The 25,243-nt window shown below is 39.4% G+C and overlaps 1 protein-coding gene across 1 annotated transcript in view; it reads right to left on the bottom strand.

Annotated features, from left to right (window-relative positions):
* The window catches only part of edem3 (ER degradation enhancer, mannosidase alpha-like 3), a 37,128-nt gene that overhangs the window by 4,693 nt on the left and 7,192 nt on the right, over positions 1-25,243 (bottom strand). Inside the window, exons 2-18 of the mRNA XM_007895594.2 lie at positions 22,760-22,805; positions 19,431-19,531; positions 18,122-18,161; positions 17,919-18,031; positions 15,380-15,533; positions 14,418-14,552; positions 11,648-11,753; positions 10,590-10,687; positions 9,362-9,487; positions 8,803-8,886; positions 7,851-7,934; positions 7,523-7,647; positions 6,120-6,282; positions 5,307-5,461; positions 4,492-4,648; positions 4,118-4,309; positions 981-1,146 (exon numbers count right to left, since the gene is read on the bottom strand). Of these exons, the coding sequence (XP_007893785.1) occupies positions 981-1,146; positions 4,118-4,309; positions 4,492-4,648; positions 5,307-5,461; positions 6,120-6,282; positions 7,523-7,647; positions 7,851-7,934; positions 8,803-8,886; positions 9,362-9,487; positions 10,590-10,687; positions 11,648-11,753; positions 14,418-14,552; positions 15,380-15,533; positions 17,919-18,031; positions 18,122-18,161; positions 19,431-19,531; positions 22,760-22,805 (2,045 nt within the window). The remainder of the gene's footprint in view (positions 1-980; positions 1,147-4,117; positions 4,310-4,491; positions 4,649-5,306; positions 5,462-6,119; positions 6,283-7,522; positions 7,648-7,850; positions 7,935-8,802; positions 8,887-9,361; positions 9,488-10,589; positions 10,688-11,647; positions 11,754-14,417; positions 14,553-15,379; positions 15,534-17,918; positions 18,032-18,121; positions 18,162-19,430; positions 19,532-22,759; positions 22,806-25,243) is intronic.

Here is a 25,243-nt window from a genome sequence, read left to right as displayed (position 1 = left end):
TTCAGTGCAAATTCACATTTAGTCAAGGCAACAGCTTGTACCTGGCCAGGCAAAGAGTTCTCAATGTGGATCAATACAATCTAACTATCCCATACAGCTGAGAGCTGTCTTGATGAGCCAGTCTCTCAGGTCGCACGCAGAAGAGCTGAACGTTATCCTAAGCTGGAGGAGGTCAACACTTTACTGATCAGAATTTCAAACGGTCAATATTTATTATTACTTTAGAGGGGAGTTTTAAAAGTGGAAACGTTTTCATTAATTTACAGTCTATACTAAATCTGGTAATGCTTTGTTTCCATCTAAATTTGTTGACTTGAGGTTTATTGCTCAATGAGGAACAAGAGGACAAAAGCAAAACACAGACAGAGCATCTGCTGGGTCAAACCAAGTCAGCTCTTGAGTTGTGTGTTGTGCACTCCCCTAGCTCCTCAAGCGAGAGGACCCGGTTCGATTCCTGGGCATGGCAAAACCTAGGGCAAGTTTCCTTACTCTACACGCCTGTGTTTATCTAGCAGTAGGAACTCAATTGTTAATCAATTAGCGGATCGCTTTCCGGGTGCAATAACCTCTTGAAAAAATCACTCATTCCATGACCATTTGTGGGACCCTGCTGTGCGCAATCGGCTACCGCATTTTGGCCACAAAATACAGTCAATCCACTTTACAATATATTCTGTGAAGCGCTTTGAAACGTTTCAATGATTTATAAATTTAAATTTAAAAATTTATAAATATGCAAGGTTCAAAATACTTTTAAGCAGCGGGGATCCAAATTTGGTAACTGAGATATTAAGCAATATAACATTGCAATCAGCGAGAATCCAGACAAACGTGGCATCTTTGATGTACAGAATTTAGATCTAAGTGTATCTTGTTTGAGCCTTTTCAGTCATTTCAATGCAAAGTTCAAATGCCAATCCCTTGATTTTCACACATGAACATAATCCAAACACATGCTCTGTAATGACTGCACTTCTTACCCATCACGATGCCGCCAATAGCCCCAGCTTTCTGCGCATTCCGTGCCTTTTCTGCAAACATGCACTGGCCTCGCTGCATTAGGGCGATTTTGCCCTTCACTGATCCGGGGTTTGTTACCTCGGAACAGGCATTGTAGGGTTCAACCTTGGCAACAAATCCCCGCACCTATGGAGAACATTGGAATGAAAACAACAAATGTATCAATCAGCTTTGGGACAGTAAATGCTCCCTTTGCCTCCAATCCACAAGTGTCATTTTACAACAATAGAGGAGGTACTGATCTTAACTGCTTTAGCAACGATCTGTTGCCTTCCAATCCAATCCCAACAGAATAGTTTGACGTCTGCAAGATACTTTGGATGTATCAATTTATTCACCTGGTATATATCTTATACAGTAAACCTCACATAAGTCGTATCCGTTGGGGTCATATATTTAATATAACTTATGTAAAGTATGAATTATGTCAAACTTGCATAGAAATATAAACCTCTTGAACAGGATTTGGGCAGATGTACAACTGAGGAGATTATACGATTTATACAGATCAGACTTATGTGAGTTTTACTGTATATATACACTATATACACATACAAATCACACCAACATGTATACTGCTTATAAGAACCATTCAACTTCACAAGGAGGCGGGAAGGAAAAATACTATCGAATCTTCTTCCTCTCTGTCTAGTAAAAACACGTTTCATATCTATTCATGTCAAAGTGGGAGTCAATAGTGGTTGTGGAGTAGTCAATGGTTTAGAACAACTCGTCCAACTGAAGGCAATATTTCTATAGCAACACATATGCAACAGGCACTGAAACACCAAAGTTCAGCATTGCTCAGTAAAATACTAATAAAGATAGAGATTATAATTCAACAAGCCCCAGTTATTCAAAACATTAAACCCAAATCACCTTTTAATTTTTGGGGGGACCAAACATCAGTGTATTAATATTTTAAATTGACAAGCTCTTTGTTTAACATAAATGCAGATCATTTAGAAAGCCAGGTTTAGATCCTCTTTGGGCTTCACCTCGAAGGTCCACATGAAGACCTTTCTCTTCGACCGTGCCTTTGGTCACTTTCCTTCCCCCTCCCCCTGGCTCGGCGCCGGGATCCGTTACTGTGAAGCGCTCTGAGACGCCGTCCGGCATGGAGGGCACTATATAAATCCAAGTTGTTGTTGTTGTTATGGTTATAACAGACTCTGCCACAATTGCCCTACTTAAAAAAAAATTATTTGAAGCAGAGTAGATAATTTAAACGGAACTGAATGTAAATTTGGCTGATATGATATAATTGGCTGGCGTGTTTATATACAGTTATATACAAAATATACAGTTAATCCACTTTCCAGTATATCCTGTGAAGCACTTTGAAATGTCTCAACGATGTGATAAAGCGCTATATCAAATGCAAGAATCATTATTATTATTGTTATGTTGGGGCTTAAGAAACGATCTTTGTATAATTAATTGCATCTTATCTTGAACCTCATCACGTCAAAATGTCTTGGAAGAATTGTACATAGTAATTTACTCTGAACGTCAGGGTCTGTTGCTAGGTAAGCAATCCTCTGTCTCAGAGTCAATAATATAGTGAAAATGACACAACTTGCATTTACACAGCAGCTTCTGCACTAGCAATGACCTTTGAACTTCGGACATTTACTTTCAAAATACTGCAAGAGATTTGCTTTGGTACTTGGGTGGATACCCCTATAAACTGCAAACATTGCTTGCTTCTATGAAACGTACCGTACAGCACTGCGTTTCAGAAATGCAACTTAGAGGATAAAATATGGGAAATAATCATTTATCATAGACTTGGGAGTAATAATAATAATTATTATTAATTCATCTGAAGCCTGATAATTTTAACGCAGCATATTCTGAGTAACTCAAAATCGTATAAAGCCTAACACAGCAAGTTTCTGTGGAGTCCTGTAGCTCAGTGGTTAGAGCACTCGCTTTGCAAGTGAGAGACCTGAGTTCAATTCCAGGCAGGGCGAAACCTTGTGCAAGTTTCCTTACTCCACACAGAGCCTAATAATAATCCCTCCAAAAAACCAAAAACAATAATTAAATTGTCATTTTCAATCTACGACTGTTTGTGGGACATTGCTGTGCGCAATTGGCTGCCGCGTTCGCCCACAAATATACAGTCAATTCACTTTACAGTGTGTTCTGTGAAGCGCTTTGGGACGTCCTCCCGACGTGAAAAGCGCTATATCAAATGCAAGGATTATTATTATTATTTCAAACGAAACCATTTACTTTTATTCACTGAGCATTAATCAGCAAGTACTGCAGAAACAAAGCAAGTCGCACACTAAGCTGAAAGCTCTAGAATGGGATGCTGCACTGGTGTTTAATGCTACACAAGGAATCAATTTGAAATGGGATATAGTGGTGCCTAAAGAGGGGGCTACAGGACCTCTTCAAAAACAAAATTTATCTGGCATTTGCTTGTTTATATCTCAATATAAGTAATAAAGAATGAAGAAGGCCCATCAGACTATTCTGATCTCCTGAACACCCATCATACCGTCTCCCCATCAGTGCATCAAGCTGCTTTTAAATGAGTCCAGTGTCCTGCCCTCTACCACCTTCCCTGGCAACCTGTTCAACTCATTGATTGCTCTCTGTGTAAAGAAAAGCTTCCTGAAATTGCCCTTTACAACTCTAAATTTATGTCTCTTGTTCTACAGTCTTGATATGCCCTAAATAACTGGATCTACTTTTTCAATCCCATTTAAAATTGTATATACCTCTATGAGATCCCCTGAGTCGTCTTCTCTCATGACTGAAGAGCCCTTGCTGGTCTAACCGTAGCTCTCCTTGAACAGGTCCATGCCATATACAACCAAACGCTTAAAGTTGTACAATACAGTTAATAAGTTCAGATTCAAATCAACTGAAACAGTAAAGATCAAGAGAATTCAACGGAGGATTAATTCCCTGAAATAGCTGAGATGCTCCTCACAATCTTACAGCTCCTTGGGATGTCCTCCCAATGTGAAAGGCACTATACAAATGTAAGTTGTTGCGGCCGTTACTTATTTCTTCCCAATAATGTACACTTTTTAAAAAAAATGGAATATTAATATACTCAGTCTTTAGTATTGTTTACCCCATTGGCCACTTTCGAGAGTTCCAATCCAAACTGTGCTGGTCCCGCTGTAAGCACCACTCTGCCGAGGAACGGGTGTGAGACGATCTGAACAGCACGAGGTGGCAGCTGTTCCTTCTGCTGTTGACTGGACAATTCAATCATCTCTTGCATGAAGCGCAAGCCGTCCTCAGCGTCGTGTGGGCTGGCCGCCTGGTGGGGAAAGTCAAGAATCGATTTCAATCACCAGAGTCAGTCGGCACAAAGGAGATGGGGGGGGTCGGGGGGAAACTTTTACCGACCGATAGGCTATTAAAATGAATATTTTCAGCTGGAAATATTCTCAGCATTGGGCACTTTTCAAGCGGTAGGTAGGGATTGCGAATAGTTTTAACCTGGTTTGCATGCTGTACTAGCTGGACTCTGCCGTCCTTCAGATGGATTAGGCTGACTCCCATTCTCTTCAGCATCTCAAGGTGTTCAGGGTTATTGGCCATGAAGTCCCGGGCTCGCAGGTGTTGTCTGCTCCCAGGACCACCAGCGTTCATATCCCTAGAGAAAATAAAGTCCATAAGAGCCTTCTATTCCCCGCATCAGCATAATTGGAAACGCAAGAAACTCACAAGGGGACATGGAGCTGCCCGACAACTGTATTACTTTACTGAGAACCTCCTTGCTAAAGAGGAGGAGCTAATCCAGATAGCAAATACTTAAGACACGACAAAACAAACCTGGTTTCTGTGGATGAGCAAAGTAATCTTGAGATAAATGTGCTCAATTGAACGGCATATTTGGAGGCTTCACTGACTGCATCACACAGCTGCACTACTGATTTACAGCTCCATCAAACTGTAAAGTCCCGTTCAATTTGCAGCATTGTCACTGAAGCATACTGCTAGCATAACACAGTCAACAGACTAAGCAGATTGATTTCCTGTTATTGTACTTGACTTCTTTGGACTAATCGGTTTAAGCAAACTTATCTTAGAGAAAGAAGATAGTCTATGATCGACAACGCTCTTAGCATTTACAACAATCTAGCTGCACGAAAATAGAGCCAACAGTAAAATATCACTGGTAAAATAGTCAATGTTTATTTGAAGAGATGGTCATGCATTTTGCCTAACTAGCAATTTGTAGCAGACCCCCGCGGGATGCAATCAATGCCCACAAACAAATGGAACCATTCACTTATAAAAGCTGTCCTTACTGTCTGATGCTCGTCTTTGGACAAGTCTTATCCACTACATTTTTAAAAGGTTCGCGGATACTCCGAGCATAAGAAGGATCGTTTGGAAATAGAATCTGGGTGTTAGGACAAGACCAGTCAAAGTTGCTGTCGTCCAAATCTGTGTAATCCGCACTCTATAGAGAATAAAGAGAATACATTGATCAATGACTGTAAAATTACTAACAGATGTAAATCCAGAGTAATGCTGCAGTTAATTACTATCTATAGAAGCAGGCGATGCAAACGTATTCCAGGAGGAGATAACCCAACAACCATTTACCTTTACACAGGAATTAAAAGCTGCTTAACAAGCCCTGAAATTGCACTACTTCTGAAGGATAACCCATCTCTTTTTCATACTGATATTAATCATCTTTGTGAGTGATGAGGTTTCTCCATCAGTGCAATTCTACTTTTCTTGTGATTGTAAATCATCTATACAAGACACCTGCACTTGAGCTCATTGTCATTTAAGTACATCACTGCGAGAGCCAGATTGTTGGCGGTATGTCCTTTGGATGAAGCATTGAAGCATGGGGACTGTCTTCAGGTGGATATCAAATCATTCTATGATGATTCAAAAAGAGAAGGGAGTTTATCTCACTGTCCTGTCTTGACCCAACAAACTTCCGGATTAATTGGTCACTAAGGAGCCAAGTGTGGCAAAGTGATTGCTTTTAAAACAGTTATTACATTCGACAGTAACTGCTGTAAAGAGCTTTGAGGTGTTAACATATAAAATGAAAGTACTTTTAAACTTTTTAAACTATTCTCAGACATCTTTCCACTTACCTCATTTTTTCTGTTCCTGGTGTAGTTAGTGGAGAGCCAAAGAGGTAATAGATGGGCTTCGGTGGTAAAGATATAGTCCTCAATATCAAAAAGGACATCTTCTTTTTCCGCAAAGAGAAGATACAGGTATTTAAACATCTCGGCTAAGAAAAAGGAATCCATCCTGTGTGAAAGGAGCAACAACATTTAAAAATAAACTCAATGCTAAGAAAAATGAATCCATCCTGTATGAAATGAGTAGCACATTTAAAAATAAACTCAATGATTATCCTTATGTAGAAAAGATTGCGGAAATTGGTCTCAGGTCCTAGATTCAATTCTCATCTCTGCTTAATAAACTGCATTAACCAAGATGGCACCATCTTGTCGAGTTCTGTAGCTTAGTGGTTAGAGCACTCGCCCTGCAAGCAAAAGGACCTGGGTTTGATTCCCGTTAGGGGGAAACGTTGGGCAAGCTTCCTAACTCCAACATGTCTGTTTACCTAGCAGTAAGTGGAAACCTGGTTGCTAGTCAATTGGCGGATTGTTTTTCCGGGGGTAATAAGCCCTTCAAAAAAAAATAATACATCACTCAATCCACAACTGTTTGTGGGACACAGCTGTGTGCTGCCGCAATTCGCCCACAAATATACAGTCAACTCACTTTACAGTATATTCTGTGAAGCACTTTGAGATGTCTCGAAGACGTGATGAGGTGCATATCAAATGCAAGGATCATTATTATTATCAGATCCCTTGGGCTGGGGAAGGGGAGCGAGGAGGAGAAAATCAGCCAGGGTTTAGTCTCTTGATTGACATCTACTGTCTATTTCTATGAGGTGCAAGTGTGTGAAACCTGGGTGAGAACCCCATCAGGCTCAGCTGTGATTTTTGTTTTTAGCCAGCCGGTATCCGACACATGCAGAAACCCATCATTGGGCTTAAGAGTGTAAACTAGAGAGGTCCAGATGTGTATGCCACCCACACGTAGAAATTTCCCTATGTCTGGAACGTAATGGGCTGAGAGCTCTTTCCTGAGGGTGAATCACTCTGCTTACTAAAACCAGTTATTATGCACAGGTTAGTAAGAACCAAGGTTTAGGGTCCCCAGATTGTGCATTGAGTTTTCTTGGGAGTTAACCAGCTAAAACTGCATAGCTTTAGAGCAATGCTTCCTGTTGCCTGTCCCAGCCATTAGGACTTTGGCTTGTGGGGTTAACAGGAGCTGAGTGGGCAGGATCCTTACTCCCAAAATGGAAGAGAATCTCCAGAGGTTGGGGTTCAGGGGCACTGCAAAGAGAATCTCAAATTAAATTTATGCCGTACTCGATCTTAAGAGTATATAATGCTAACGCTGGACAAAAAGGTTTCTGTTCTTAACACCAAATTCCCATCTAGGTTTCCCATTTTGTTTTGTGCTTGACCTGTCTTCGTGGCTGCCTGTTCGAACGTCCTTCATTGCTGCAAAGCCGCATGGTACACGAGCGTACTTATTCAGGTTTTCTATGATCGTCTTTCCCACCTCCAAGTAATACTTGTCACCTGTAGCCTGTTGGGGACAATAAAGAAAATTTATGTCCAATATTACGACCACACATCAGAAACCGCATTCAAATCAATTGCTGTCCTGGTGATTTATCACACTACACCGGTATTGATGCAACTCTGATATGAAATCATAAAATAAATTGCATTTCATCTCACACACCGCAAACACCATCAGAGCAAAACAAAGGTAAAAGGAGACATTACCTTATATAGGAAGTAAGTGCTTTCTGCAAATTCAGGCCTCAGCGGATGCTGAGCCCAGTGAACTCTGAAATCTGTGGTGAAAGCCTAAAAAGCAACATCAGAAATTTCACATGCAAACTCTCCGGATAGTTGTCTCACTGAACAAACCAGGAATGTGAAAAATGTGTTACTGAGTCACTGCACTTACTAACTCCATGGAGTTTATTTAGTTACAGTCATCCACAAACTGGATTGGAGTTGAGGTACAGATCAGCAATGATCTAATAGAATGGCAGAATAGGCTCGAGGGGCTGAATGGCCTACTCCTGTTCCTATGTTCAAACAAAAACAATTAATAGTTTATCGAAAGTAATCACATGTGGTTTAATTTCTGTAAAATATCCAGATTTTGTTTTGAATACCACATGTCCACATAGCTTCTGGTAAATTCTGAATTTAGTTTTTTTGGGACGTGTGTTTACAGAAGAGATGATCAGCAGGCTGATATCACTGGTGCTGAGGTTTGTGACACCGGGAACACAAGCTGTGATTCTTATGCCCACTATTCCCAACAGTGACCTTTGTCAATTAAAGCTGGAACAAGGAGCATTGTGGAAAGCTAGTGGTGGGAGAGAAGAGAGATCACAAGATTGGTCTGGATGAAGAAAGATCTTTTAAGTGGTGAGGAAGAGTGACACAGTCCAGCAAACAAAGGCAAGTGGAGGAAATGAACAAACTAGAGAACGGTTTGACTGGTAAAAACATAGTAGACCACAATCAAGATGATGTGGGCATCTACAGAAATGATGCAACATACTTTCAGACACTTATCAACAAGCTACAGAATAAGTTATCAAATAATCCTTACTTAACCTATTAATTAACCAGATCTTTAACTGAATTTTAAACAATTCTGATATCAAACCTCAACGTTAAAGGAAAATAAAAAAAAAGTTTGTCAAACTCATGCTACCTCTGGCAAGAAATTGTGTTTCTTAGTAACTTGGTAGAGCATCTCGTGCGTCTCTATGGCTGGTCGGATATCTCCTTTCAGCACCTGTAAGAAGTGAATCCACATGAAGTCTATCTTAATTCAACGGTGAACACACACAACAGACTCCAGCTTGTGTTGTCTCATTCTCCAGGATCACCCAATAAACATTTCACCTTCCTATTCCCCAGCTGTTATGATTATACAAGGGATCACTGAAAAAAATACATACCTACCCTCTAATGTTTGTTCAATGTTGTAACACCAGCAACAAAGTAAGCAATAAAACAATTTATTGCTAATTCAAAAGTAGAATCAGTTACTTCATGGGTGTGTCTACTTTGCATGTGACTTTGGATAAATATTTGCGCCAGATGTTACAATGTCACAAGCATTAAGCAAAACACTGAGCGACATAGAAAGAAGTAATGTATAGCTCTCTGTTAACTTTGAAACATATCAAAAGCATGTTACATGTCAAGAATAATGACTGTTCTCAGCAGCATATGTGGCAAGTAAACTCAAAAGTTCCTGAATTTACCTGCAGGCCTGGGAAAAATGCTAGCAAGGCATCCATCCACGTTCGGGCGTTCAGCATTGGTTTATGGATGTGAACATCCAACAAGAGGGGTGGCTGACTGATGTACTTCATGATGGCAGCATAGTGCTGAGAGGAAAAAGAAAATGGGAAAGCAATATTAAGCTATTAACCTTGCACCAGTTTATTTATAGATGACAAAGCAGAAAGGTTTCACCTTTCTATTCCTTTCTAAGCAGTCAAACTGAAGCAATATCTAATTTGGTCTGAAAAAAATATTATGGGGGCAGAAGTGTTTGTCTGGTCATCAGTAAGCATACATTACATGGTGGTGAGAGCATCCTATTTGCAATGGGTGTGTACATTTCAAGGTGAGTTGACAATGGGATACTAACATTGTACCACTATGGTTTGAGTACAAAAGGATGGTTTGAGTACATTGCACTGGCACATGACTTCAGGCCTGTATTGTTTCTAAGTAAAATAAAGGCAGTCACATAGGCAGTAACAAGAACACCAAGAATATTAGACATGTAATGTTAAACTGTACAAAACAAAAACTAATGCCTTTTGGGCCTAAAGGTAGAAAGTAATTTTCCAATTGCAAGATTTTCACTTATTGTAAGGTATTTTCTCAGAGGTTCAATGCGAACTTTTGTAATATTGAAATACTGGCCGTTAAATTTAAAAAAAGTAACTGAGCTGTGAATCTCCTTTAGAGCCTGAAGAACAGGTACTGCAACCACACACCAATACATGCCACTTCAGATAGTGTCCCAAGGCTCATTCAAGAAGGTAAAGCCACAGATAAGCATTAAATCTGGGCACTTAATTGAGGCAATATTCAGGGTCAGGCTAGTGAGGAAGCTATACTAGGACATCTGGTCTCTTATTTTATAAATCTCTGATGATTATGAAGAAAGATTAAATGTTTTTCAATTTCACATTTTTTTAAAAAAAAGTACCTCCTAATGCCATGTTTCATTCAGGAGCCGATTTTTAATAACTAATTTTAAAAATATTTTTTTTCTAAAGGAGTTCGCAAAGCATTCCTAAAATTAAAATGTTAGGAAAAGATTATCCGTAGAGGACATGTCATTTTAAACCATGATGTTCCATTGTACTAACTTGTGTCAATTATACTTACCAGCATTGATTGAAGTTTCAGACTGTTTGGTAACCTTACTCTCAAACACACAAACAAAAGGAAAGGCAAAATATTGAAACTTACAGTGTTGAACCTTTGTAAAAAGCCATCATCCCCCAGCAGAATATATGCTTTGAAGAGGTATTCATAATAAGAGTCTATTCCAGCTCCAACTCCGCTATCTACAAATAAAAGGAATCGCACAATAAATACTAAAGCCGATTTTAATGTTAGAGGCATGGAAGCTTGACGTACTTAAGTCTGCATGTAGATCATCGCACAGTGGGGCAGTCAACGGTAGGCCCTATTGTGAGCAGAGAACGTGTCTCACAAAGTTACTGGAGTCAGACAGTGTGGAAAAGAGCCTACAACAGTAGGAACATACAGGACTGTGAAAGGCTTACTGCCCAGTCTCAAAGTAAAAATGTAAATCAACACATCACAATAAAAGGCCTGCATTACTCAAGTGTCTCGTACCCACTAACTGTTTCTTTGCCAAATACACTAAAGCCCTGGCTAGCCGGACTAATGGGGAGCGGAGAGAGATCCAGTCCGTCAAGCTGAAATTTCCAGTTAATTACAGTGTAATTAAAATACCAGCACTGGCATTTACTAGCCAGTGAGGCTGCTCAGCGCAGCATTGGCAAGCAAGGAGAATGGCCCCGGGGAATTAAAAAAAAGGTGGGTTTTGGGCCCACTTCAGGTTGGTTCAAATTCTGGATACCCAGAGTCCAGTAAGCTAAGGGTTTACTGCAACTAACATAACAAGTTGCCTGAATGGCACAATCTCCCTTAAGATTTTTACACCAATTCAATTAAACCAAACATCTGGAAATGCCAATACTATGATATGTATACATTATGGATTATTGGCCTCCATGAATTAATTTAATCCTACTTTAAAATATTCATTCAACTGCACGCCATAAGTCGTAATGTAGATTTTCTTCAAAGCATAAAAGAACAAATTACAGTACTCGGAGGTATAAGGAGAAGCATCTAGGAGATACAATTGAGCAGAATTTGCCATTTATCCCACATCTCAAATGAAGTCTGCTGCAGTGATATAACTGCAGAGCCCCATTGTGGCTGATTTTGAACAAGTGTTTGCTGGGCAGTAGAAAATGAGGAATCCACCTTACCCTTCCGGACCCAGTCTCCTGTGTGGATATTAATGGTTGTTCCCACCAGATTGCTGTTCCTCTGCCTCTTTTCCCACAGAAAGTCGAGTGCTTTCCGAGCATGTTGCTACGAACAAAGAAGCCATTTTATTCCATAAACAAGTAGAATAGACTGTACCACAGTTTAGCACAGTATAGTAACACACTGTCTCTCCAAATGCCCCCAAAAACAGATTTCTGTAATTATTTGTGCTTCCTTAGAAAACAGACAAGTCCAGTTAGATCCCCAGATGGTAGTACAATCCATATGTATATAGACACATCAAATCAAAGTGATGAGACAGAACAGGGCTGTTTTTTCATGCAGAACTGCTAAATATCAATTAAAATTACATTTCCTCTCCCATTTGGAAGACAAAGCAGAAGGCTTAAAACCAAGATCTGCGTGCTCTATTATTGCAATAGACATTAGTGCAGCAACACAGAATCACGGCAGGATCATTCCTCGGAATGTATGTAAGTTGTTGTTGTGATCCCGCTTCACAACTGAAATTGTGATATATGTTAACCCATGTAGTCGAAAGAATTATTGTAATCAATGGTTAGAAATGCTCATCATGAATTAGACACCATTTTGATTAATGGTTAAAAATGATGTAGCTAAAAAAGTGTCAAGGTGACATGTTATTGTAGCTGAAAGATTGTTGAAGATGTTTGTCCATAACAAATTCATGTTTTAGTTAAGTGTGTTAAAGATGAGGTAGCTGAAGATGTCTTCCCATAACAAATTCATGCTTGTGTTAAAAATGTTTTCTATAACAATTCAAGTTTATTATTAAGATATTTGCTTCAAGCCCGTGAGAAAGGAAAGCCTATATATTTTTATTCTGCCTGTGGAAAATTGATTATAAAAGATGCATGGCTGAGTTATACTTTATTCAGCCTAGGACATAGTATATCCATATCAGGTGCTGTCCACATAAAAGCCATCTTTCATGTGAATATATGAAGTGGTAAAGCAAATGTGTTGTCTTCAGGGTTAAAATCCATCAGAGTTAGTCTATTCTATCGTTTCATCAACTTTCGTTAACTCCAGCAAATTCAGGAAGAAGGAAACTGCAGAAATTCCAGAACGTCTGAAATCGATTGAAACAGGAGGAGCAGAATAACAATTATCGAAAAGAATTAATAACGTATAACAACTGTTGAATAACATTCACAGCTCAGCTGTCCATCATTTTAAGATTCAATTTTGACTTCGTAATCAACAAACCCAAGTAAGAAGTTTCTGGTCTGAAGCAAGAAACTTTTCGTCTGATTCAAGACTTTTGCCTGCTGTTTGTGAATTTACCAACTGATTTTGATACGGACATTTGTCTATGCTATTGACCTGTCTGTTGTATTTGTGATAATTGAACTAACACAATTTACATTTCTTATTAAGTAAAGAATTTTCAAAGCACGAGTTGCTGAGTGTCTTTGGTTCCTCTGATCTCTAGTCCTTAATTAAACGAAGACTGTAAAGAATAAGTTGATCTTTTTCTGCTCATTGCCCAGAACAGACCAAGACCAAAACATACTATCTATGAGTCAGTTTGGCTCTATTGGTAGCACACTTGCCTCTGAAACATTCTGTACTTTTAATAATAAAAGCATCCTAACGATGAAGTTGCTCTGGTGATCTGGAAAATTAGGTCAGCTTGGCTCAGTTTATGGTTCCACTGCCTGAGTCAGAAGGCTGTGGGTTTGAGCACAGAGAACCCACAGAACAGCTGAGCTGATAATCACTCCAGTGAAGTGCTGAGGGAGGGCTGCTTTGTTGGAGGAGCATCCTTTGAAGGAGATGATAAACCATGGTTGCGTCTTCCTGTTGAGCTGGTTCAGCTGGACATTAAATACCCCATGGTACTATTTGGAAAAAGCAGAGATTTCTGCTCTCTTAACCAACATTCATTCTCTCAGATAAAATCGACCAAAAGCAAATTAACTGGTTATTCCCATTTGTGAGAAGGTGTAACACAACGATTTGCTGCATTTGACATAATGTCTTATCATGTTGTTGCACATCTCAAAGCCCTTGACATGGACTTACTTTAAAATCTAGTGCCTTGTGTATTTGTAGAGAAACACAGCAGACAATTTGCACCTAGCAATGTCCCAATTTGAACCTAGCAATGTGCCTGCTCTGGCTTCAGGTCGCCTCAATTCATGTTTCACATTACTATCCCCACATTGGGGGATTTGGGATTTTTAACCAGAACACCAGGAGAAACTCACTTCTCTTTTAAAATAGTGCGGTGTGATCTTTAATATCCACATGAACTTGCAGATAAATATAAATCTTGGCATAAATCTCATCTGAAGGATGGCACATCCGTCAATGCAGCACACCCCCAGCACCTCACTGGCATATCTAGACTAAGATCTCAAAGTCCTAACTTGGGGCTTCAAGCCAAAACGTTCTGATTCAAAAGGAGAGAGTGCTACCAACTGAGCCAAGATGATCACAAATCACAAAATAACTCATTTTATCAAGCAACAATACATTGAGTCATAATAATGCACTATACCAAATGCAAGGGTTCTTTTCCGAAACTAACACACTTCCAATGTTAAATTGCTTTGAAAAAAAGTTATCAAGTTGGTGGTGAAGGGAGGATGAAAACTGAATAATCGCATACTATTGCTTTACGCACTAAATTAGGTACAGACAAAACTTCATGCTTCACACCCATTGCATTGTGAACATATAAATCTCCTTGGTCGTGTGGGTGAAATACAGAGCACCTACCTCAAAAACCGGTTCTCCAGAAAATCTGCTCAGAGCCGCAAACTCCAGGATCAGGGTCCCTGCACAGGCAGTGCAGGTCTCTGTCTCTGTGCCTGTTCTGGCTTCAGGTCGCCTCAACCCATATTTCAGATTAATCTGTTTTAAATCAAGTGAGTGACGATCGTTAGTGAAAAGTACAACGGACATAAAGAAATTCTAAACTGACTGAACTGCATCTGACAAAAATTCATCCTCGTCAGTACTTCCAATATTCAAAACTGAAGTTACTTCAAAATAAAGCTGGCGGGGAAGATTGAAGAGCTATTATGGGGCTGCTTAAGCAATGTGTGTCCAAATAACTTTTTAAGGAAGCATTTTTGAGCTAAAATGTTTGATTTGTACAGTCTGCGTTCACCTAAGAAATAAACAGTCACTGTAGTTTACAACAACCCTTGTGAAGTCCTTTGAGATGTCCTTCTGACACGAAAGGCACTATATCAAATGTATGAACTGTAAGGATCGTTATACCACTCAACGGCAATAAATTTCCTGGCAGGTAGTCTTCAATATATTTACCTTTGCAATCATATGCTTGAAACAGGATTTATATTAGTTTTTTCTACATCAATCAAAATGTGCAAAGAAACAGGATAACATGTTGGGCAGTCCTACTCTCCCTCACTCTCAAACCAAACACCTGGAACTTCTCTGGACAGAGGTCCTCAGCAACTTACAACCCATCCCTATAACTAAAATCATGCAAGTGCAAATAAAGACTCACACAATGGCAGGTCTCTATGAGGCTATAAAGTTAATTACATCTTTTTAACGATTATGTATTATTTCCTCTGCCCAACACAAAATACTTCCCCTAGAATTTTCATTTTTTTAACATAATAAACCATAAAGCAACATTGCCTTCAATAGAAGAGAATACTTGACTATTTTTGATTTGCAAAAACGGAAGGTATCGCATCACTTACTCTAGGGTAGGGGAGTCCACTGGTGGTGTTGAACGCTGGCAGTAATCTGTAGCCCAGCTCCTTGGCCATGTTCAGAAGCTCATCATTGTACCACTGCATCCATTCACCTTGATCTCTCAGTATAATAGCCATTGCGTGGCCTCCCAACAAACCCCTAAAACATTACAAAAACAATCACACTCAGTGAGCCTTTATCATTCTTTCTCATTTTGGTTTACAGCTCTATGTAACTGTGCAGTATCCACAGCCCAATAACAGAGTCCATACACAAGTCACTGGGACAACCTCCAGTTGATTCTTAACAATTACAATTCTAATAGATCAGAGTAAACATATACTCTTCGCCTTCTATTCAAGCTGTGTTATTTCCAGTTTCCAGTTGGAGTCGTGTAGCTCAGTGGTTAAAGCACTCGCCTCGCAAGCGAGAGGCCTGGCTTTGATTAACAGCGGGGCAAAACCTTGGGAAAGTTTTCTTATTCCACACGCCTGATAATAATCCCTCAAGAAAGAACAAAAAAAATCACTTCAATCCACGACTGTTTGTGGGACACTGCTGTGCACAATTGGCTGCCGCATTTTGCCCACAAATATACAGTCAATTCACTTTACAGTATATTCTGTGAAGCGCTTTGAGACGTCTAGAAGATTTGAAAAAGCACTATATCAAATGTAAGTATTATTATTATTTCTGCTGATTGCCAATCACCTGTTGGGTTCACCAATCTCCTACCTCTCTCTCTCTTTAAATCCATCTAATTCTTCACTATGTGGCTCCTGCACACTTCCTTAGGAAATTATTAAGGTTTATGATCTCTTCAGATAATATTTCTTCCCGTCCTACCAATCACAATAAGGCCCTATATCAAATGCAAGGATTATTTTGTACCCTACTGAGCTTGATCAATTTCTCCCAGGTTATATTTTCTGGTGTTCAATTTCTCCCTGTAATCTCCCAACGTTATTACAAATGAGCCAAATTCTTCTTAAGCTGTTCATTTGGTTCACCTGATTTTGGTGGTATTATTCATATACTCCTGCAGCATCATTTACAAGACATTAAACACAGTTAAAGAGATCAGATAGCAAGAGCAACTGATAGCTGGGAATGATTACAAAGCAGTAATCTAATCAAAGAACTCAGATAACATCGAGGATTGACAGTGAAACTCAAGTTGTTTATAATGGTCATTTGAAGCTGGAGATTAAATTTCTGACTTGAAATTACTCCAGTAAATCTTAAATGACATTTTCCCAGGCTCCTCAAAAACAGATCCGATATTTCTCCTCTCCAAATGAGATTATTTTGGTTGTTCTTACAACACCGGCTGCAGGTCAGATGGACCTGAACAGTCATTTCTGATCTTGCAATTCCCATGTTAAAAAATAACTGGCTGAGAACGAAATGAGACCTGCTCCACGGACCACATATGTTTCACAGATTCATCCCTTAGCTTGTGCAGCTCAATGTTATAATGCATCTCTGGGTTCAAGTGATGCTGGAAAAAAACAGTAGGTAACAATTTAAACCTTAGAGAGCCTCTAATGTAAATTTACTTCAGGACGCAAGCTTTTCCCCATGTGCTGTGGGCCAAGCGCTAACGTCCAGTCCCCATATTTTGGTCTCACAGTCCCAACAGTTTTTCAACTGGCTGCCAAAAATATAAAATAGCCCAGGGCTGAACCAAGTATTCAAAAAGAAGTCAAGGATTCAAAAATAATTTTTTTTAAAAAGTTTATCCCACCTTCCAAAATGCACTGTGGAAGCCGTAAGAAAGGCAAGGGGCAAAGGTAGGTATATTAAAAGGAGAATCACAAGAGGAGAAAACAGAAATAACAGGTCAAATATAAATAATTTTAGAGTGTTTTGTATTATTTTAATGGTTCACAGCTAATATTACAACTCTGATTCAAGTAGCTTTAGTGCAGTAGTGGCTTTTGTTTCTCAGAGGTCTTTGTGGGAGCCAGTTAGCCCAAAGTGATGAGTAGGGCAGCTGGCAGTCCTGAGGCTAAACTGTTACAAAAGCAGTCAGGTGTTGGATCTGGTTCAGCGACTCGAAATTATAGAGATTTAAAAGATTAAAGTAGCAAAATGTGACCTTCAATAACAGCAACACTGGAACTATTTTCACTGGAACAGCAATGGTTGAGAGATCTGATAGAAGTCTTTAAAATTTTGAGCGTATTTTTTAATACAGTGAATAGGGACACTGGTCAGTGAGTCAGTGACTAAAGGCATTAAGGCAATCAGCAAGAGAGCAAAGGAGGGGATTAGGAGGCAAACAGAGATGTTAGGATGTGGAATGTGCTGCCAGGAACAGTGGTGGCGAGGCAGAATCCATGTAGCTTTCAAGAAGGAATTGAGCAAAAATAATTACTTTTCCTGTACCTCAAATACTATTAGAAACTTTACAATCTAGAACTTTTAAAAGCTAGAGATACAATTTTAAACTGCATTTTTCTATACAATATTACAGCTTCTAAAAGGAATCTAGTAACTATATTGCAAACTGTTCAATCTGTTATCAATTTTTTTACTCACCCAAGTACCCTAATATTGGTCTCAAAGACTGAGACTACAATATCATTATCTAAATGAACGTCCTGTACAACCCTTCTCACAGCATCTTCAAATTCTTCCATTTGATTCAGCAGCTATAACATAGAAAGACAGGATTCAATTACTCATGTTATCTATTTGTCCCTGAATGTATTGGAAGGTCAAGCTCAACAATTCAAACCTACCACAAGAGTGTCCAGGGTATCAACTAAAGTCAAAGAAAATCTGAAAGAAAGAGATAAAGTTAGAGGTAACTGAAAACAGAACCAGACTTTTCAACATGAAAATAAAGCTCAAAAGTTCCTCAACTATATAAATTATAACACCTTGTGCAATGATAATGTTCAAAACGTGCTTATTGTTTCGAGTATTTGAAGAAATGACACAGGGAAATTCCATGCGTAGATGACATACAAATATGGAACTCTCAATCTGGTTCTCTTAAACATGGTGAAGAAACCCAACAAAAAGGTTCTGAACAATCAGAATTATATTGAAAGCCAGATGTTTCTTCACTAATACTTCAAGTAACGGTTTTATTTTCCTCGAGGGTACAGTTTAACTGACTTTGCATATTTTAACTTCCTATTATCTCCCCGATAACTAGGACTGAGGTACCTGATTTGATCAACTGGAACATCTTACGACTTTTAAGCCAGGTTAAATATTCTACAGCTGTGACTGTGCTTTCCAACTACTGTATATAGGACTTAGCTACATATAAGTACTCTGGTAACAGTGCTCAATGAATTAAGGAAAGTACTGTTTTTCATACATTAAAATATTTTTTGAAGACAAGTAAAATATTGAATCACACAGACTAGGAAGTTCTCCAGGTTTAACTGTTAATATGCTTCAGTTTTGAAAAGAGATAACTCATAGAGGACCTTATAGAGGTGTATACAATTTTAAAAAGGGAAAGTAAACCCAAAATACTTTTGAACGCACCAAGACAGAAGGAACAAGAGGCCACTGGTTTAGGGTTGCAAAGAGCAATTTCACCAGGAAGTATTTTTTGTACCGACACGTAATTAGCGACTGGAAAAGGTATCCAGGAAGGGTAGCAGAGGCCAGGGCAAAGGACTTTTTTAAAAAAAAACTTAATGCTGTTATGGGAAAATAGTAGGATGGGCATTTTGGAAAGATAAGATCAAATAGACTGAAAGGTCTTCTTATCCAAACCTCTATTGTGATTTTGTAATCAGGCAATCGGTTAGTGAAAGTTTGATCTCAATGCCTCAAGCCAGGTAGCGACAGAATCGTCAGTGGTTCCATAAGTGGTTCCATACCCCTTTTGGGTAAGGATACAAAGAGGTGGCTACGAGGGTGAGAAACTAGAGAGCTTTTGGTAGAAAAAAAAGCATATGCAATAAGTGTCTTAAGTGTCTTAAAGTTAGTGTCACTTGTGCTAGTTTCTGGATTTTCAATGTAATGTAAATGAAGGAAAGAGTTGCTGTGGTTATATAATACATATATATAAAAAAAGACACTGACTTGCCAAGCGCATCGTCCACATCCCCACGACTCGGTTCCAGTCCTCGCACACGCCCGCGACACGTCAAAGGCATGAGTTCATCAGCTGGGTAAGCGTGTTCCTGCACAAAGCATAACAAGAGATCAGGCTTCCCTTTTCCATTATATAACTGCATTAATGCCACATTGCAAATCAGCGAAAAGTGCCCACTGAAGCCAACCATCACTCTCATTACAATTTACACAGGGAGTGAGTGCTGTTCCCTTGAGGCATGCAGTGAAACAAAGGCTATCACTGCAGTTTAGAGCTTGTTATGCAGTAGGGATTCAGATCAAATGGCAGGTACTTGGCAGGTCTATCACTAGTGCCATCTTCTTCATATAAAAAACAAACAGAGCAGCCCCCGATGGTGTAGTGGACAGAGCTGCAGCTTATGAACCAGGAACTTTCTAGCTCAAATTCTGATCCAACCTGGTTTGCTGGTCCCAGCTGGGGCTGCACTTGGGGTGGCTAAATGGGTCAGAGTTCCTGATCGCAATCTTGTAACCCCTGCTACATGTGTGTGTGCATCTGCTTTGGCTGAGATGCCACTTACTCTCAAATCATCTGGTAAGATGCACTGATGTACTCAGCTCAGGTACAAATGATGGCCAATTGAGCAAGCTGCCTTGTCCCAGTTTGCCTCATTGCTTTTAAGAAAGAAGGGAAAAGAAAAGAAAAGGAGAAGAAACCTTAGTGAGTGCCAAAGTTGGTGTTTTTTTTATTGGTGCCAACAACAGCAAAATTGTCGCTCCAGTCAACAGAAAACAGGAAGTGGTGCTGTAAACCAAGGCATTGGTAGGAAAAAAAGCTGAGCCACTCGCACTCCCTTCTATACTGAGGTGGAAGTGGTTACAATAGCAGTTGCTGTACATAGCATTTCCAGCTATCGGGGAAGTTGTGGGAGCCAAAGCAAGACTTTATTGAGCATATGTCACTGCTATTTAAATCTATCCAGATTTGAAATATTTCTTATTGGAAAAAAAATCGCATTTACTTTGTTTCCCATGGTAGATGACAAGAGTGATGACACACAGTCCAACCAGCACACCCAATTAACGTTGGACGAGGAGGAAACATATTTATGACGTTATTGAGGCGATAAATTATTGTGCTTGTTAAAGCTGTCAGTGCTATAACAACCTTGCTGTCAGTGGAGAAGATTTTTTTTACACACACACACAAAAGCAATACCAATTAGGTTTTAGTTTCAGCAGTCACTTAGGCAATACAGTTCACTTGTATTCATTGCTTGAGAATTATTAAGATGCTATTATTAGTCAGACATGGGCCAAATTTATATACGGTCAATTCATTTTACAGCATGTTCTGTGAAGCGCTTTGAGACGTCTAAAAGACGTGAAAAGCGCTATATCAAATGCAAGGATTATTATTATTATAATAAATTTGGACCAATCCATTAGTGTCTCCACAACAATACGAGAAAATAGTACTGTAAAACAAACTACCAATTTCCTCCACAGACTGCAAAAAATACTGAATGCAAACTACAAAATAAACCCCTAACAGAAAAAGAAAGGTATTTGCAGTGTTTTTAAATCTGCGATGTCTCTTTTACACCTCAGTTCCTCAAAGTTTGCTTCTTGCTCCCTGAGCTCATTCCTAATACTTCTTTGCTGCTAGCTTACAGCTAGCCTACTCCGTTTTATTCCCAGTAATGCTGAAAATGGCCGTTAGCATTGTGGTCTTTATGACAACATTAGCAAAGCACTAACTACAGTACACTTTACAGAATATTCTGTGAAGCACTTGGCGACATCTCAACGACACGATAAGGCGCAATACCAAATGCAAGAATTATTATTGTTATTACAATTAGGTTTCCTTGAAAACCAGTGGCCACAGTTGATGGTCAGACCTGGTTATGCCAACCCAATTCAACACTAGGTTTTCTGCATCTTTTTAAAATCAAAAATAAAATCAAAATAAAAAAGGAATGATAAACAGACCGCTGCAAAGGTCTTGCCCAGACATATAATATGTCTGAGTTTTTTTTAAACTATGCAGTTAGTTCCACTTAGTGTGTAAATGTGACCCGCCTTTTTTAAATGGATTTTCCTAGTCAAACTATTGTTTGTGATAAACTGGGCACATCACCCAGATTCTTTCCTTCGCAGTTGCCATCGTAAAAAGTTAATTCTAAGCTGTTTGTACAGGATCACTGCACAAACAGCATACATTAAGGCTGATGAGTTTGTTCTGGATCGATGTTTAATTCCCTTAGATTTGATGATTTGCATGAAAGTGACCACGTGTAAAGCAAACATCCTTGTTCCACCTGCTTATGCTTCATTGAACTGAGCTGCGTTGCCTACAGAGCACTGAGAGACTGAATCACACCTACTTACAGATCAACAGTGAGTCATTGCTCGAAGTGTACAGCCGTCAGAACTACGATGATTACAAGGATTATTATTATTAACGAAATACCAACAACCCAGCAACACTCCCCGCCGTTAACATTCCTGGCAGGGAATAATAAATTGGTCATTTCAATCCACGACTGTTTGTGGGACACCACTGTGCGCAATTAGCTGCCGCATTTCGCCCACAAAATATACAGTCAATTCACTTTACAGTATATTCTGTGAAGCGCTTTGAGACATCTAGAAGACGTGAAAAGCGCTGTATCAAATGCAAATGCAAGGATTATTATTAGAATACAAATTAGATTTTCCACTTTGTTTTAAAAATAATTTCACATTTTCAATACATTGATTCTTTGCGTGATTAAATCAAAGAGATTTTAAAATGTGCTAAGCCATTTTTTAAAATATATAAATATGTTACATTGTCTTTAGAACAGAGGAGTAGGTCATTGAGTCTGTTGTGCTATTTTATTAGATTATGGCAGATTGTTTAATCCCATTTCTTTGCCTTTTCCACTCAATGTTTAAAACCATAATTGTCCGTGTATTCATCTGTTTTCCTTTTAAACACCTCCATCAGATTTTGCAGCTACAGCCATTTGGGATAGTGATTCAATATATTCACAATCCTCTCTGTGTTAAAAAATGTATTCTGATCTCCTTGGGTTTCGATCCCTCTACCAGAGTGAAAGGTCATCCCTCGCCTAGCTTGTTCCCTCTTAATAGAAGAGCATCAATGAGTACCTTCCAGTGAATTACTATGGCATTACTACTCTGTGACTTATTACAATTATTAGATATATCAAGCAAACTTTTTAAATGTTGCCACTTGCAAAAAAAATCTAAAAAGTTATTAAAATGCAGTGTTGGGGAAATGAAACAGTTAAAATGACAAGTTAAAATGAAAATGTCTTACTTACCATGTAACTCTTATAAGCGTGATCAAACATCTCAAGCACTTGATCCCTGTGAGGGAGAGAGAGAGAGCATTATAAAGGTACACATTCACTTACAAGGAAGAGCAGTTATATTTTGGAGGAATTTATCAGATTGAATGGGAATATGAAGAACACTGCTCTGTATTAAAACAGTGTTAGCTTAACCCAATGCAATAATATGTCTATAATAGGAACAGTTTTGTTTAAAAATAGCAGCAACACATTTCTTGACATTGAAACTGATCAAGCGTTCCGAGACACTACACTGCATTCAGGATGCTATATAAATGCAAGTTGACGTGGTTGTTGAATGTATAAGTGAAGAGCAAGTGTGAAATTAATTGTGCATTTACCTTATAGCACATCCATTGCTAACCTGAAGTGCTATAATATTCCTTGCATTTCATGCAATACCCTATTCCGCCATTGAGACGTCTTAAAGTGATTCACAACATGATTACTGTAAAGTACAGTGACTGTGTACATGTAGCCAAATATGGCAGCCAATTTGCACACAGCAATGTCCTACAAACAGCCATGAAGTGAGCAACCAATTTCATCCAGGGATTGTTTGCCAAGACACTGGGTGGAACTCCCTTTACTTTCAAATAGTGCTTAGGATCCTTAACATCAGCCTGAACAGACAACAATTTAACATGCAGTTCTTCCCTAGCACTGCACTACAGTGCCAACCCACACCCCTCCATAAAGTAAATGAGTTGGTGGCCTCTGAGGTAGCCAAGAGCTGACTAAAAGGGTGGCCCTCCCCAATGTCTCCAAAGACGTGTTCTGATGTCAAATACAAGCACTGCCGTCAAAGAGAGCAACCTTTGCTGGCTGCTAACTAAGTAGCTCAACCAGCCTTTCAGGCCTGTGATGCTCATGTGTGCAACCAAAACATAATATTACTACTTTCAAGCTGTGACAGGCAAAGTCAGTTTTATTTTTCCTCTGGCATGTTCACCCTGTAATATAGGGGGCAGATTCAGAACATTAATGTAAGATAAATACAGCTATCGCCAGCCAAAGTTGTGTATCAAACGCTGACACCTTCAAGGGCTCTCCTCCTCCTCCTTCTCAAGGAGACTCCTGAATGTCCTTTTTTTAAAAAAAGCGATTATTATCCCTGGAAAAGCGATCCGCTAATCAACTAACAACTGGGTTCCTGCTTACTGCTTGGCAAACAGGTGTATGAAGTAAGGAAACTTGCCTAGCGTTTCGCCCTGCCTGGAAATTGAACCCAGGTCCTCATGCTTGCGAGGTGACTGCTCTAACCACTCAGTGCCTTGAGATGCCCTCTTAACATGAAAGGCATTATATTCATGATTTTGTTTTTGTTATTGTAAGCTACAGGACTTTACTAAGTCTCAACATGGGGCTTGAATCCACAACTTCATGACTTAGCGGAGAGAGTATTGACTGAGCCAGACTGACACATAACTAAGTGCTTCTTGCATGACAAAGAGTCACATAAGTGGTCGTGCTAGTAATGTTATAAGCAGCTAAAAACATCAAAATTACATTTGTCTAGCGCCTTTCACGTCGAGAGAACGTCTCAAGGCACTGGAAACAATACAGGAGCAGCCTGAAGATTTTCATTTAGTCGCATAAATATTGGAAGCCACGCCATCCTAACATACACATTCTGATGAAAAAATGTGAGTGTGAGAGAGAGAGAGAGATAAGGATCATCACTTACTCAGAAACTGTCAAGATTTTGTACTGATATTTGAATAACTGCATTAGAGAGACCTGTGCAAGTAATGTGAATTATAAAACAATTCACCAATTTGCTCTCAGGGAAGGGCAGTGTATTTCACTGCAAACTGGTGAAATAGGGGCATCAATCTATATCATGCTTAGGGCATGTCCTCTATGCCAGATTTAGTTACCAACTACTTGATAACCAGTTCCAATAGGACTGACCAGTTCTCGAACAGCCTGAGGCTGCTGGTGCCTGGAACACTGCCTGTTTACTGAATGGACAGAATACCAGGCACTGACAGCAGCATCTCTCTGTATTCACACACACACACACACACACTTGTCTTCAACAGCAAAACAAAAGGTTGTGACCTCAAGACCTTCCCCATTCTCAGCTATGCCGAAAGCACACTGCTGGCCCTACAGGGTGGCCTGATGTTTCAACCAACGCCAATGTCAGAAAGCTTGCTGGCTCGCCCAGCCATTTATCTATTCGTCATCTTTGAAGGTGGCAATAAGGAGCCATTTCAGAAAGGTTAGGAGCCGCTCCCAGAAGCTAGTGCTGCCTCATTTAGCTTCCAACAGTGCCTCTGAACTCAGGCTGCCTTTTGTATTCACTTTTGAGAGAGACTAAATGAGCCATTCAATTTACATGTGTTGTAATGCTACAGGCAATCAGCCATTGCACTTGTCTAGTGCTTGTTTAAACGTTTAATCGCCCTGGATGCAAATTTGGTGCTGGGTATAACCATTGAAACAAGG

This window comes from Callorhinchus milii, unplaced genomic scaffold (genome assembly GCF_018977255.1).
Source record: "Callorhinchus milii isolate IMCB2004 unplaced genomic scaffold, IMCB_Cmil_1.0 Scaffold5, whole genome shotgun sequence".
Lineage (NCBI taxonomy): Eukaryota > Metazoa > Chordata > Chondrichthyes > Chimaeriformes > Callorhinchidae > Callorhinchus > Callorhinchus milii.
The sequence above is the reverse complement of the archived record's forward strand: the minus strand, read 5'-3'. Positions and strand labels throughout refer to the sequence as shown.